We start from the raw sequence: 16,968 nt of genomic DNA, 5'->3' as shown, positions 1-16,968 counted from the left end.
CTTCTATAAAAAACTGATGTCCTCATACTGTTTTCATGAAGCAACAGTATAGTGTCTAGGCTTAAAGGGAAAGTCTACACCAGAATTGTTATTGTTTAAAAAGATAGATAACCCCTTTATTACCCATTCCCTAGTTTTACATAACCAACACTGTTATAGAAATACACTTTTTACCTCTGTGATTACCTTGTATCTAAGCCTCTGCAAACTGCCCCCTTATTTCAGTTCTTTTGACAGACAATCATTTTAGCCAATCAGAGCTGGCTCACTGGAACTCCATGTGCGTGAGCACAGTGTTATCTATATGACACAAATGAAATAACACCCTCTAGTGGTGAAAAACTGTCAAAATGTCCTGGGAGAAGAGGCGACCTTCAAGGGCTTAGAAATTTGCATATGAACCTTCTAGACTTAGCTTTCAACCAAGAATACCAAGAGAACAAAGGGAAATTGGTGATAAAAGTAAATTGGAAAATTGTTAAAATTACATTCTCTATTTGAATCATGAAAGTTTATTTTGCACTAGACTGTCCCATTAAGTTAAAAAAAACTACTTGCATAATAGCATTTAATATATATATATATATATATATATATATATATATATATATATATATATATATATATATATATATATATATATATATTCTTTATCATAGTGAGTAGTGTGGTCTGTGTTCACTATTATAAATTTATAACTATGATTATTTGGGTTTTAATTGGTTTAATTGGTTTTTACTTACAGCAGTTCTAACAAATGTACTAGGTACAGTCCTCTAAATTCTGCATGGTGCTAATGTAAAATATATACTGATCCCTTGTTATTTTATCTTCAGGATTGGGATAGCTGCTGTACCTGAGAGGTTGGAAGTTGTGAGAGATCAGCGTATTCACAAGCCCAAAAAATCCACCAAGGGCAGATCTAAATCAAGGAAGCACTCTGGTGAGTATAAGGTCTAATGTTAATGTGTTCAGAAAAGTGCAGTAGAATCTCAAAATAGAGACATTTATTTATTGTATGGTAGTGAATGTTAAATAAAAAAAGGATAGATGCAAGCATTGTGTATGATCCTGCAGTGAGAAGCATAAACGTCCCCCGTGAAGTTGTCCAAAACAGGCCTAACCTTTTGGCAGGCGTCCTGTGCTCTGTGTTTGGAGGGCCTGCATTGCCGTCAGGGTGAGGGTATGAGAATGTGTAATGTATACCCTTTTTTAGTTTATGGTATCAAGAGGGGTAATATGTAGTTTTTCTTTATATAGAACACACAGAATGTTGTGACAGGAGTGGGTCATACAGGGGTGAGGGCATACAGTGGGAGGTAAATAAGGGGGCTGGGTTGAGGGGGCTCACAATTTTGTCTCACCTAGCTCCCTGTGAGTGCTAAGGGAAGCCCTGGTCCAAAGTGTTATTTTTGGGTGAGCCAAAGATTCTTAAATGATTCCCTAAATTTAGAAAACCTTATCAGGGAGCTATAAAATATAAGCCCCAGGGAAAGCTATTAATTATTTATTTGCACTTTGTTTATTTGTGGGTTCCCTGGGGTGGAGTATTCAGAAGAGAACGGTGGGCCAATTCTCCATCCTACTAACATGGAACGTGAGAACCCAGTTCAGTTTTTCCACTAAACTGAGTCTGAGTAATTGAGGTGATTAGGCTCACCTGAACCTGGTTTGGTTCCATTAAAAAGCTGGGGAAAACCTCAGTGAGGCGCGAGACAAGGAGTTGGCAGAACCTGTATTACTGCAACTGAGAAAACTGGTAAAATTGATAAGTTCTGTTGCTGCTGTTGTTATTTTGTTGGTAAGCGGACAGCTGCCCCCTAATAGTCAGCTACAAGCCTACAACCTGTTTAGTAAGAGCTCAAAGGAGCAAGGATTTTTGTTTATGTTTTGTTTATATTTTAAATTTTGTTTTTGTTTTGTTTATATGTGCAATTTTGCTGCCAGAAATAAACAGGTCAAAGGCCTATAAAATTTCTATAGTGTGTAAAGTGTGTTCCTGTCCTAGAAGGCTGTGCAATTTTAGAAAGATCCCTTGGCAGGGCACACATAAACAAGCGTGGTCTGTTACTATATACATACAAAATATATATACTGTATATATATATATATATATATATATATATATATATTGTGTGTATATATATATATATATATATATATATATATATACAGGGAGTGCAGAATTATTAGGCAAATGAGTATTTTGACCACATCATCCTCTTTATGCATGTTGTCTTACTCCAAGCTGTATAGGCTCGAAAGCCTACTACCAATTAAGCATATTAGGTGATGTGCATCTCTGTAATGAGAAGGGGTGTGGTCTAATGACATCAACACCCTATATCAGGTGTGCATAATTATTAGGCAACTTCCTTTCCTTTGGCAAAATGGGTCAAAAGAAGGACTTGACAGGCTCAGAAAAGTAAAAAATAGTGAGATATCTTGCAGAGGGATGCAGCACTCTTAAAATTGCAAAGCTTCTGAAGCGTGATCATCGAACAATCAAGCGTTTCATTCAAAATAGTCAACAGGGTCGCAAGAAGCGTGTGGAAAAACCAAGGCGCAAAATAACTGCCCATGAACTGAGAAAAGTCAAGCGTGCAGCTGCCAAGATGCCACTTGCCACCAGTTTGGCCATATTTCAGAGCTGCAACATCACTGGAGTGCCCAAAAGCACAAGGTGTGCAATACTCAGAGACATGGCCAAGGTAAGAAAGGCTGAAAGACGACCACCACTGAACAAGACACACAAGCTGAAACGTCAAGACTGGGCCAAGAAATATCTCAAGACTGATTTTTCTAAGGTTTTATGGACTGATGAAATGAGAGTGAGTCTTGATGGGCCAGATGGATGGGCCCGTGGCTGGATTGGTAAAGGGCAGAGAGCTCCAGTCCGACTCTGACGCCAGCAAGGTGGAGGTGGAGTACTGGTTTGGGCTGGTATCATCAAAGATGAGCTTGTGGGGCCTTTTCGGGTTGAGGATGGAGTCAAGCTCAACTCCCAGTCCTACTGCCAGTTTCTGGAAGACACCTTCTTCAAGCAGTGGTACAGGAAGAAGTCTACATCCTTCAAGAAAAACATGATTTTCATGCAGGACAATGCTCCATCACACGCGTCCAAGTACTCCACAGCGTGGCTGGCAAGAAAGGGTATAAAAGAAGAAAATCTAATGACATGGCCTCCTTGTTTACCTGATCTGAACCCCATTGAGAACCTGTGGTCCATCATCAAATGTGAGATTTACAAGGAGGGAAAACAGTACACCTCTCTGAAGAGTGTCTGGGAGGCTGTGGTTGCTGCTGCACGCAATGTTGATGGTGAACAGATCAAAACACTGACAGAATCCATGGATGGCAGGCTTTTGAGTGTCCTTGCAAAGAAAGGTGGCTATACTGGTCACTGATTTGTTTTTGTTTTGTTTTTGAATGTCAGAAATGTATATTTGTGAATGTTGAGATGTTATATTGGTTTCACTGGTAAAAATAAATAATTGAAATGGGTATATATTTGTTTTTTGTTAAGTTGCCTAATAATTATGCACAGTAATAGTCACCTGCACACACAGATATCCCCCTAAAATAGCTATAACTAAAAACAAACTAAAAACTACTTCCAAAACTATTCAGCTTTGATATTAATGAGTTTTTTGGGTTCATTGAGAACATGGTTGTTGTTCAATAATAAAATTAATCCTCAAAAATACAACTTGCCTAATAATTCTGCACTCCCTGTATATATATATATATATATATATATATATATATATATATATATATATATATATATATATACCTTTGAGCCCTTCCCATTAAAAAAACCTGGTCATATGCCATATCGCTTTAAAACACTTTTTATACATTTATTTTAATAATAAAATTTTATTTTGCATGTAATAGGGTTTACATATGTTTTGTTCTACTTTTAGTCTGTCACTAACAATTTCCTTAAAGTGAATATAAATTTTGATGCTAAAGTCCCTGGTTTTAAAAAAATTCGATTAAAAACAGGGGCACTTTAATTCATGGAAATTTACATTTCACTCATGTTGTGAAAAAAAACTTACCTTTTAAAACTGACAGCCGCTCCAGCTTCCTCCGCCCGTTGCAAAGCCTCTTCCTGGGTCTAAAATGAGGAATCTGGCTTCCTCCAATCGTTGAATTAGACACTGATTCCACTGGGGGGAGGCTGACGTCAGAAATGGCTTGCGACGACTGGGGGAAGCTGGAGCGGCTGTCAAGTTTAAAAGGTAAGTATTTACACAACACGAGTGAAATGCAAATTTTGATGAATTAAAGTGCCCCTGTTTTTTTTTGTTTGTTTTTTTTTAATTATTTTTTTATTGAGGGCTCAAAATGACATATACAGAAGAAAAAGAAAAAAATTCAAACACAATACATGTCAGATATTCATGTCATGTCTATATAAACTAAAATATACATACTATATAATAGTCCTCATTCTTTTTTTTTTTCTCTGAATTGTGGGTACTATGCTTATCTAGAGGTTGTTAAATTTAAGCATAAGACATATAGATATGAAGCAACATAAGAGATATTTAGGTAACAGCCAGGACTGGATAAATAATAAAACAAACAAAAATAAAATACCTCTATATCAATGTCAAGTCTTGCACACAGTGAAAATATAATGGTAGGTATAAAGAAATAAGGACACTATGATGAAGGTATAAGGACACTATGGTAAATTAATGTTGCCTTACACCAGAGGAAAGTTGGCTTGTTATCAGGAAATACCGAGGTGAGAAACTGAGATCGTAATAGCTTTTACAATGCAGGGATGGCCCTCTAGTGGCCATATCCTGAATTGAACTGGATTAAAAGTAAATCACGGTAGATAGTTAAATGACTACAGGTTAAACACAACAATAAATATATAAATACCATTCCCACAAATTTGCTATAAACTGCTGGGATAGTTGGCTCAGAATTCAATAGAGACATATCAGCAACCTACGATGCCACATAAAAACAAAAAGGGGAATATTTAGTGTATAATTTATATAAAGCTGCAGGGCATCAAATAAACTGTGATAATGAAACCAACTTTTACATGAACAAAGGTACAATCTCTGCAGCGAGTACAGGGTATAAGCATTATCAAATTAGGAGAGTCCTGGTATGGTATGTAATATATGAGTAGTAAGGTAAATTATCGCTCAGTCTCTAGCCTTCTCCAGTCCTCTCAATCCTCTGTGTGTCAATTCGTATGCTGGACAAAGGCATATGTAAATTGGTCATGAGGGAGAGAGTAAAGCTTGTGAGCACAGTATGGCTACTGAGCAGATCGGCAGGATAAAAGATGTAAAGATCAGGTAGGTACTGTGTGCGCCAGAGTCTAGCAATTTGTGGGTCATTAATAAGGAGCGTTTCATCCAGTAGATTACCAAGTGAAAGCCCAAGTGCTGTTAGTCCCTTACCGCATGCAGTTGTGTCCCTGTAATTTTCTGTAAGGAGGATTTCCGTCAAGGGTGGTCGCACTGTTCTCTTCAAGCCCTGTGTTATGGTTTTAGGGGGGATTTTCCATCATAGCTAATGTTGACCTTGTTAGATTATGTTGCGCTAGAATGGGTGGCATGCTAGCATGTGAGACTGCGGGCTCCAGATGATTGCATGTCCCTGTAAGCAGCATAGAGTTATGGTTGCGCTGGACATCTTGAAGATCTTTGGTTGACTCATGTACCTCTGATTTAGCCATGGGAGCATATTAGAGGCAAAAGGTTTTCTCTGTGACCTGCTTTATCTTCCGATCACCATTCAAAAGGTCCTGTTTAGAATCTTTTATAGGTAAGGGCTCTGGTAACTGTTAAGTTTGCTCTAGGAACTCTCTGGGCAGAGATCTTTGGTAAAGTTTGATTAGCAGATTATCTAGCTTTGCAAAGCGTTGTTCTAAGATCTGCTCTAGATCGCTCTCCCACTCAGTCGCCATCTTGGATTAGTCTTCTGGCAGATGTATTAAAAGTTGTAGATTCGTTAGGCTGCCGAGGTAACTATAGTATATTGTACTGTCCGGTGTTGTAAAAAGCTCAGTAAGACAGGTATCAGCTGTCAGCACTGGTAACCCGGTGAGTCCGGGGGGGGGGGGTCACTACCTAGTAGTGGGCCGCCGCCTTAGGCCTTATGCTTCCGATCTGTAGCTCCGGTTTCATAAATTCAGCAACTGCAAGATGACATATAACCACAGACTGTTATGTGTCTATTGTTTGATGGTCAATGTAGAGGGATGTGCTGCTTGAGCTCAATAATCGGCGGATTAAAGATGATTCTTGTAGAGCTCACAGAAAATGCGTCCTATCAGGTACGCCATTCGGACACGCCCCCCAAAGTGCCCCTGTTTTTAATCGAATTTTTAAAAAACGGGCACTTTGGCATCAAAATTTACATTCACTTTAAGATCTCAAGTCACTCTACATTTTTGTGTTGACCTTGTAATATGAGCGATGTTTAGCACGACAGTGATATCCATAGAGAGTATAGGGTGCGCTAAGGGATATTGGCTATGCTAAACAATCTCTGGTAATTCTGTTTTACTATGGACTTGTAATATGCAATATTAAAAAGGCACCCTGTTCTATCAATAGTGCTCCATTTGTAATTTAGGTCTCTGTTGGGTAAACATGGACATGCTATAGAGAATAGGAACTAGTTGCTTACATTTTTCATCCTTTGTTGTAAAGCATACCTAGGTAGGCACAGGAGTAGCAGTACACTACTGGGAGCTCATTGGTTATTGGTGGCTACACACATATGCTTCTTATCATTGGCTCACCAGATGTGTTCAGTTTTATGTCCTTTAATACAAATTAATGTTAAATGTCTGCAACATGTTATCATTTATCAGCATGCTTTCTTCAAATTATTTTCTTTAGATTTTCCTTTTTAATAATTGTTTTATGTTATCTCTGCTTATTCCTGATTACATTATCAGACATGTTTCATGATTTGCCTTATTAATTGGCTGAAAGAGTGTAGTTAATGTGTACATTTTGTGGTACCATTGACAAGTTTAACAATGACATATGCTTTTTCTTTGTCAGATGGATCCACCTCACAGGTTCACCAGCCAACCCTAGCCACGTATACGGACACTCGCTGCATCCGTCGAAAGAAGCGTCCAACTCGCCAGGACCCCCTAGCTCGCCTCTCTGCACTGAGGGACGAAATCTGTAACCGTTCATTGTCAGATGATCGGGCCGCCATTTTGACCAGCACCGAACCTGATGACTCCAGCGGCCATGCCACCCTTCTGTGACCATCCCCGGAGAGCGGCCTTATTCCTAGGCCCTTTCTGTTTTTTGGTGCTGACACTCCCTGCCCTCCCTTTGAAAAGACCTGTACACAAAACCATGAGCAGCGAGTTGTGCGTTCATTGCCTACCTCACCAACCCAGTGTGTGCGCTGAGTATAACCTCAGCCTCACACCTCGGAGCAATGTACAGTGTTAAGACTGCAGACTGGTAGAGCTGAGGAGAAAGGTCAGAGCTCAGCATTACGTATGGTAGTGTGTGAGCTCTGAAGATAAACCCATATCTCACAGCTCAGCTTTATGTATAGTGTTTATACCCTTTACCCCACGAGAGGCAGGAGCATTGTATGTATGGAGATATTCAGTCTCTTGGCATAGCTTTCTATGTTTGTAAGGAAAATGTATACGTAAGTATATAGGGGTATATAACATGTATACTCATATATATGTATTTGTATGTTTGTTTTACATGTATATGTGTGTATATGTATATGTAGGCGGTTTGAATATTTGATTGTTTTGGCAGCTTGAAGATGATTGTTTTCAGCATCTTCTTCATAATGAAAGTTGCACTAATTTGCTAAACCATCTCCTTCCTATGGTAGCTTTGAGATAACTACCATTGTTTTGCTAAATGTGACTTTTTAAATGGAGAGGGATGGAATCTTCTTGCTACCAAAAACACAAAAAGGAAAGAAATGTTTTAACCACTTTACAGTCAGAAAGGTCTGCAATGTATTGCATCTTTCTCTGGTAGCAAAGGGGTTAAAATGTGTGGGTGTGTGCAGGCAATGTGGGCCAGTGTTGCAGTACATTTGGTAGTGCAGGGCATATACATAAACACACTTATGATCATGTATGTTCTTATATGCTATAGGGGCATCTAAAGGATATTTTAACTAATAGATTTCACATATGATTAGAACCATGAAAGATGGGCTGAGATGGTTCCAGATTTATTTTGACTTCATCGAGAAGAAAAAACATTCAGCCAATATTGCGTAAAACCACCACTGCCTTTGCTAACATGGGGCTCTTTACGGGCCTCCTATTTAGATGTTGGTTGTCATCCCAGGCATGTATTTTGTTACACTTTTTACACTCCAAACACGGGATTGCTGTACAGCACCTTATTGCTGTGAATGTAACGTGAAGGAAGTTAAGGAATACAATTGTTTTGGGATTATGTAAGCAATAATATTTACAATTTTTAGAATCTGCAGATGGTTTATATCCTTTTCTCTTTGTGTTCCTTATTTTGGCAATGAACAGAACTAGAACTACCATGGAAAGTCTTATCGTTGTTCATGCTACTAGACTAAGATGCTCACTGGCTGGTTTACCTATCGGTACTGTCACACTAACTGATCAACATTGTCACGCAGCATCTGAGTGCCTATAGAGGCACCATGAAAACATTGAGGTAGGATGATATTTCACAGAAATGGCCTTGATAAACAAAGTATAAAAAAACAGGGGATGTGCCATCTTACTAATTATGTCTCTGCCCTACGCTAGTGCCAATGACACATTCAGTGATTATGTATCTTCAGTGTCACGATGTGTAAAAAAAATATCCTACCTATCATCAATGTATACCAGAAATACTAATCTGTGAATATTTTTTCTTCTTCTTCAATACTTTGCATTAACTCAGAGGGTCTCTTTTAGTTGAGTCATTTAAGTGCATTATAACAGCAGTTGTAATAGTCTTAAAATTATAAATGACACCAGGGAGAGTTAACGAAAGTTGACTTTAGTGCATAAACCATATTTTCAAGGTTCATAGCTAGGGCTGTATTTACAAAAACTAATGGGGTACCTGTCTAGGTAGTGTGTCTTACAGTTGTGCTTGCATGACTTTGCTCACGTATCTTGTAATCCTATTCCTGTTGTCTCAAATAGTTGACTAGTGCAGAACATTGTTGACTAGTGCAGCCTTATGTTGACTAGTGCAGAACATCGCTGACTAGTGCAGAACATCGCTGACTAGTGCAGCCTTATGTTGACTAGTGCAGAACATCGCTGACTAGTGCAGAACATCGCTGACTAGTGCAGCTATTATTCACTAGTGCAGAACATCGCTGACTAGTGCAGCCTTATGTTGACTAGTGCAGAACATTGTTCACTAGTGCAGAACATCGTTGACTAGTGCAGAACATCGCTGACTAGTGCAGAACATCGCTGACTAGTGCAGCCTTATGTTGACTAGTGCAGAACATTGTTCACTAGTGCAGAACATCGCTGACTAGTGCAGCCTTATGTTGACTAGTGCAGAACATCGCTGACTAGTGCAGAACATCGCTGACTAGTGCAGCTATCATTCACTAGTGCAGAACATGGCTGACTAGTGCAGCCTTATGTTGACTAGTGCAGAACATCGCTGACTAGTGCAGAACATCGCTGACTAGTGCAGCTATTATTCACTAGTGCAGAACATCGCTGACTAGTGCAGCCTTATGTTGACTAGTGCAGAACATTGTTCACTAGTGCAGAACATCGTTGACTAGTGCAGAACATCGCTGACTAGTGCAGAACATCGCTGACTAGTGCAGCTATTATTCACTAGTGCAGAACATCGCTGACTAGTGCAGCCTTATGTTGACTAGTGCAGAACATTGTTCACTAGTGCAGAACATCGCTGACTAGTGCAGCCTTATGTTGACTAGTGCAGCTATTATTCACTAGTGCAGAACATCGCTGACTAGTGCAGCCTTATGTTGACTAGTGCAGAACATTGTTCACTAGTGCAGAACATCGTTGACTAGTGCAGCCTTATGTTGACTAGTGCAGCTATTATTCACTAGTGCAGAACATCGCTGACTAGTGCAGCCTTATGTTGACTAGTGCAGCTATTATTCACTAGTGCAGAACATCGCTGACTAGTGCAGCCTTATGTTGACTAGTGCAGCTATTATTCACTAGTGCAGAACATCGCTGACTAGTGCAGAACATCGCTGACTAGTGCAGCTATTATTCACTAGTGCAGAACATCGCTGACTAGTGCAGCCTTATGTTGACTAGTGCAGAACATTGTTCACTAGTGCAGAACATCGCTGACTAGTGCAGAACATTGTTGACTAGTGCAGAACATCGCTGACTAGTGCAGCCTTATGTTGACTAGTGCAGAACATTGTTCACTAGTGCAGAACATCGCTGACTAGTGCAGAACATCGCTGACTAGTGCAGAACATCGTTGACTAGTGCAGAACATAGTTGGCAAGTGCAGCCTTATGTTGACAAGGGCAGCACATAGTTTACTAGTGTAGCACACTGTTTACAGTGTTGACAAGTGCAAAATATTGTTGACTGTGTCTCACATCATTGACTAATGTGCAAATGACAGGCATCACTGGTAATTTTATCAATTATTATTATACAGCATTATGTTTGTGTGCAAACAGTGAGTTCACTGGGCAACAGTGTAAGTACCTATGGAACTTTTGTCTAGAATGGCATAGTTCCTGCCCGCTTTATAGCAAAGAAGTTAATAAACACAAAGTAAATACAGACTATGGGCCTGATATTCAAAAGCTCTTCAACATGGAGAGAAATAAAGCAAAATATTTTTTTTTTTTTAGATCTTATATTGCAATGTAGGTGTATATCTTTCCTATCAAGAACCCTGCATAGTGAGATAAATATCTTTCAAATTAACATTTATGTTTCTAAAATATTTTAGGTACCTCTCCACATTGACGAGATGTCTTAGATCATCTCATCTAAGTGGTGAGCTTTTGAATATCAGGCCCTATATGAGAGCTCCTTCTTATGTGTTTTTTTTCTAGATTAGTCCCAGCTGTGTCTCCCCCCTGTCTTATAAAAAAAAAATGGTGCTTAATTTACTTTAAGATCTTTTGAGAGTACAGTAAATGAATCAATAGGTCTAATACCCAAGAATTTACCTGGGATGAAGAGCTACTCCTTGCATGGGAATCTAAGGTTCAGTTAATTGTCTAGTTATATTTGTACAGAACTGTGTCACATGATATACAAGCAATGGTGCACTCTATCTTAATTGTGTAAGCATTAATCACATGGCTTTCAGTTAGGTCTGCAACATATTGGTTGGCAATGCATTGCAACCATCTTTAAAAACTCATAGGCCCCTATTTAAGAAAGTCTGGCGGACCTGATCCGACAGTGCGGATCAGGTCCGCCAGACCTCGCTGAATACGGTATTCAGCATTGCACCAGCAGCTCACAAGAGCTGCTGGTGCAACGCCGCCTCCTGCAGACTCGTGGCCACCAGCAGGGGGTGTCAATCAACCCGATCGTACTCGACCGGGTTGATTTCCGGAAATGTCTGTCCGCCTTCTCAGAGCAGGCGGACAAGTTATGGAGCAGCGGTCTTTATGACCGCTGCTTCATAACTGCTGTTTCTGGCGAGCCTGCAGGTTCGCCACAAACACGGGGCATCAAGCTCCATACGGAGCTTGATAGATAGGCCTCATAGGGTTTAAGAACCTAGTGTATCTTACTAGAGCAAAACAGAGTTCCTTTGGCAGATTAGCAGTTTTTACAATTGTTTTTTATTTTTTTAGCACAATGTTGACACTTTAGTCACTGGAGCAGCCATAGCTGAAATTTGACTCCAAAGTAACAAAACAGTATTTGGAAAACATGAGTTTGTTGCGCCTGTGTAGTAGAGGTTTTTAATGGGATATACGGCTTTGTGAAGTGTTATAGTAAGTAGAGTTGCTGTTGAGTGTAAACAGGGTTTGTTGTTCTTACTGTGACTTGTAGTTGTTTTTTTGTTTGTTTTTCAAATCATTTGGTGTCTGTAAAATGCAGCTGCCTATATGTGACTAATAAACTTATGGTGAAGTGGCAGAATAGAGTTTACAAATAATATTTATCCAAGAATTGGTTGAAATGCGAGGGTCAAAATAAAGCAGCCAAAGAGAGGCTGAGGACATCTTTTTCTTTTAAAGGGCTCGTTTCCATTGAGCCGTAATTTGGTTTTGCTTGAGGTTGTAATTTTTGTATATCGACTGCTTCCGATGGTGCATTATTCCAGCTGCTGAAACATTTTTGTGTCCCATTGAAAGTATTAGAAGCCGTTAAGCGCTAATTACACCTGGCTTCCAAACAAAGTGCAAACCGTTTATACGCGGTTGGAAGCTGTCAATACATTGAAAAAAATTACATCCAGCACAACTAGGTGTAAAAGAGGAAAATTTAGCTTTTTGAGACCCATTTCCCATTGAAATTTTAAAACTTGCAAATAATGCAAGTGTTTCATTGTAGAAAAAATTCTAATATTTATTGTTGTCCCATTTATAGGAATAGTTGCACTTATGTTCTTTTAAAAATATCATTATGTATTTGCATATAAGAATATATGCAAGCACATATCTACGGCAGCAATAAATATTACATGTTAATAAAGTAGAAAATTTAATTATAATAAAAAGTATTTGCTTATAGTTAAAACATATGCAGTATTAATAAGTGCATCTATGTTTTTCTTTCTCTTTAGAGGTGATCAGTAAGGAGTGTACACATTAAACGTAACTTTTATAGTGTAACGTCAGGTTTTCAACTTAAATTAACAGACAAAATGATAAAATATTAAGATTAAAAATATACATTTATTTACATCGCAGTTCCTCAAGGGGTTAACATTGTTATCTGTGTATCTTGCTAAGGGTTGTAATTTACATTTCTGTATACAAAGGACACATTTATTATATCATAGTTCTTAAATAGCAGTTAAAAACATTTAAAATGTATGCATTTAAAAACCATATAAATAGTACAAAGTGAGATTTTTTTTTTTTAAAACATGCCGCAATATGCACATTTACATTTCACAGTAAAATCGTATTTAAAGGGATATGAAACACACATTTTTTCTTTCATGATTCATGCAATTTAAAGCGACTTTCTAATTTACTCCTAAAATTTTAAAAAATGTGGGTTTAATATCTTTAATGTAGACACTAAAAATGGTATTTAATTTACAACTTAATTTTATAATACAAAGTTAAAATCATAATCAAGAGTACAAGGGAACTTTATTTTTCTTTTGTACAATTAGTGTCACAGCGAGTAGGCAAAACAGTGGCTTTCCTTGGGCATGTCTGAAGTAAAACTAGAAGCAAATGCAAGTTAAAGTACACAGTATATATTGATTTGTATTTACTTTAAAAAGATCTGGTTCTCAAAACCGGTTGCTCCCTGTCACATTTGTGCTTCCCTGCAAGATTAAGCTTTCCATGGGGGCCTCATTATTTTTTAGGGGGAAGCTCAATACCTGTTTAGACTTCCAGCTCTAATCCCCTTTTAGCTCCTTTTTTTGAGAATCAAGGAAAAACTGCCTATGCTAGGGGCAGCAGGATATCTCTCCCTGTGCCAGTGAATTTTTAGAGAATCTGAGTATTTATGATCAAAATTGTTAGCACTGTATTGCAATATATTGCATTCAGCCCTTTTTATTGTAAATTTTATATATAAATAACTTTGGCACTTTTATGGTACCAACAATATTATTTCCTCTTCTTCAGATCCTGCCCTATTTATACTTTTTTAGTTGTTGTCATTTCATTTTACAGTTGATGTCATCTTGTAAGCTGTAAGGCCTTTATAAAAAATATCAATATACTTACCATTTATTTTCATTAATTTCATAACCCTACTTAATTAAACAAATAAAGCAGTATCTGTGCACTTCTTACTAATAACTATTTGCATATGGTCTGATTAGCCAGGGGTCATTAAAAGGAAGCAGCTGTCAACCAATGAGCATTAGCAGAAAGTATCTATCAGCCAATCAGTATTAGTATGAAGTAGGGATGCACCAATACCATTTTTTAAGACCGAGTACAAGTACCAATACTTTTTTCAAATACTCACTAATACCAATTACCAATACTTTTTTATGTCATGACAGTTTACTAAGCACAATACAAACTTATGATTTAAGATCATTTCTTTATAATTATGAACTGTATCTCAAAAGACATTTTGAAATAATAAAACAGTTTTATGTGTTTGTTGTCACAAAGTTCACAGAACATGTTTATAAATAATAATATTACAATAATATATATTAATAATAACAACAATAAATAACAGCTGCAGCAGCTGAGGCTGGAAAGCTACAATTTAATGGGGTGATAACTGGATGCAACTCATCAATCTGACATTTGTACTTAATACAAATAAATATAATTTAATTCTGAAAATAATATTGATGAAGGAGTATCCCAGTAATCCCCTTTGAGAAAAATGGTGCATTTGCATTCTACTGACTCAACAGAAAATAGGGCTGTTCTTCATATTTTTCCAGGGCTGCTTTTTCATTCCCAGTCCAGCCCTGGCTAAGGATGTTCCTCAGAGTACAGTATGTTTTGAGCATAAATGTGCAAGATGAGAACTAGCAATATAACAGGCAATCTAGCAATTAGAATAATGTTTCAGTTAGTGGCAAGTTCTTATTAAGGAACAGAAGCATCTCTGCATGTTCAGCTATAAGTCTGTTTCTGCTATCAGCAAGGATGTTTGACGCAAAGCTGAACAGTCTTCACTTTTCACACTACTGCATGGGTCAGAAAGATATTTTTGGGCCATTAAATCTCAGTTTATTAACTGCCCAGTACTTCAGGGATTTGTCTAAATGAGGAACAGTAATCTCTCCCAGGTAGGCTTCCAGCTGTAAAGTAGCAGCTTTTGGAGCACTGCTCTGACGTACAATAATACAAATAACAGCAGTTTGTATTGGTAGAACAGAAGTGAACAAGTTTTAGTTAAGTCTCCACTCCAGCTTAAAATGAAATGGGAACATGCAGTTTGAAAAATGCCACAATATGGTGTATGGGTAGGAAGTGGAGGTATTGGTTTAAGTATCGGTGCATTTGCACGTGTACAAGTACTCATGCAAATACTTGGTATTGGCACCGATACTAGTATCGGTGCAACCCTAGTAGGAAGTATACAACCTACACTGCTGTACTGGTTTTAATTTAAATGTAGACAATGTTACATTCTGCTTTTCAGCCTGCTGTCCTCTGAGTCAACCTACGGTTTCAGCACTATACTCGTAGTGCCAACAACATTGTGAGTACTTTCCAATTATTTTTTGAGTTCTTTGTGTGAGTCAAAAATTCTGACGCTATGCAGCATCAGTTTCTTTGTGTTTGATTGTAATGTAGACAACTTTTACTTTCATATGGATGAGTAAATTGTCCCTTTAAGTATGCCACATAACAATGTGTTGCAACATCTTGTGGTCATTAAATGTGTAATGCTTTACTTAGGAGTCACAAAATACATTTGAATTAATTCACAGTTCTTGGAGTTATTGTTTTAACAAAACAGCCATAAAGGTCTGTTTGTAATTTTATAAAGAGAGTGCATTATTGCTTGTGTGAAGCAGTGACGTGTTCATGGAATTTTATTCCAAGACAGTTGACTCATATTATGCAATATTTGCCTCCTTGTCTTTAATTAAACTAGCACTAGATCTTCAGTACATAAATATAATTCTGGCTAGATTAACCAAATAATTAAGATTTTGCAAAAGACGGAGAGATGAATATTTGTTCCAGAAGTTTGACTTTACATCTCCAGATGAACTATTTTAAGAACAGAATTTCTATATTTGTTCCTTAACAGTTTTTGGTGTATTTTTTCATTTCTCATCGACTTGATGTTTATTGAACATTTACAGTTACTGTTTATTATAAGGTTTAAAAAAAGTACTTTATAGGAACTGATTTCAGTGTTAGATTGTTTCCTACTGATAGTTTTTGATTTACATTTATTGAGAAATATGACTCTGATATCCCATTGTCTTATTTTGGTTCCTTGCTAGCAGTGTTCTAGTGCAACATTTTTTATTAGAATCTTCAAGTTTTGTTGTATTGCAGCACCATCTCTTAACAATGGTCTCATTAAACTTAACTTATAACACATTTATTAAACCCAAAGAAACAAAACTTGAACCACTGTGTGTAAATATGTAATTAAAGAAGACCCAGGAGTGGCAGTGTTTGTGGGGTAAAATATATCACATGCTTTTAGGGATAATATTATACATCTTTTCTGTCCCAAATGAGAGGACTTGGACCATAAATCCACTCTTAAAATGCATGTTAGATGAAGCATAAAATATATTTTACAGTGAGGGCATAAGACACAGCTTTGTTTTTTTCTTTTTGTTGTTGATAATTCTTTATCACTTTTCATAATAAAGTAAGGAAGGTTCCAACTCCCTGAAAGCATTATGCAGTAATACAAAGTCCTACAGATAGTTTGGGAACATTTTAAAAATTGACTGGAAGATCCACAGGTTCTGTCTCTGTAAAAGTCTAGCTAATCGTAGGTTGAGTGCTTTATTGTCCTTTGGTGCTTTTTGGTAGCATTCACAAGATTACTGGCAAAAATAAGTCTTTGGTTTTGAAAGGAATTTGGATTTTGGAGCATCATCTTTTTTAATATTCATATTAGAGGATGATCTAAAAGGGTTAAAAAAAGAGTAGCGCCAAAGTAATTGCTGAAAGTGGGTGCTGCAGTGATCGGACAAGAGAAGATTTTGTTTTATATTTGTAAACTACTGGGACATGGAAGAAATGTGGCACTAATTCCTAAGCTGTGGTGTGGTACATGGTCTTCTAACCTATTAATGGTGCTCTTTTTATATATATCCAGTGATTAGAGATCTTTAATGTTAACAGCACAGCTTAGCTGCACAAGTC

The 16,968-nt window shown here is 37.5% G+C and overlaps 1 protein-coding gene across 1 annotated transcript in view; it reads left to right on the top strand.

Moving 5' to 3' along the window:
• The window catches only part of IGSF9B (immunoglobulin superfamily member 9B), a 257,520-nt gene extending 250,162 nt beyond the window's left edge, over positions 1-7,358 (top strand). The window contains exons 19-20 of the mRNA XM_053691163.1: positions 837-943; positions 7,059-7,358. Coding sequence (XP_053547138.1) covers positions 837-943; positions 7,059-7,273 — 322 coding nt within the window. The 3' untranslated portion in view covers positions 7,274-7,358. The remainder of the gene's footprint in view (positions 1-836; positions 944-7,058) is intronic.
• Positions 7,359-16,968: the final 9,610 nt, after the last annotated feature.

This window comes from Bombina bombina, chromosome 8, assembly GCF_027579735.1.
Source record: "Bombina bombina isolate aBomBom1 chromosome 8, aBomBom1.pri, whole genome shotgun sequence".
NCBI classification, from domain to species: domain Eukaryota; kingdom Metazoa; phylum Chordata; class Amphibia; order Anura; family Bombinatoridae; genus Bombina; species Bombina bombina.
Note: the sequence above shows the minus strand (reverse complement) of the source record. Positions and strands in the feature narration are given on the sequence as shown.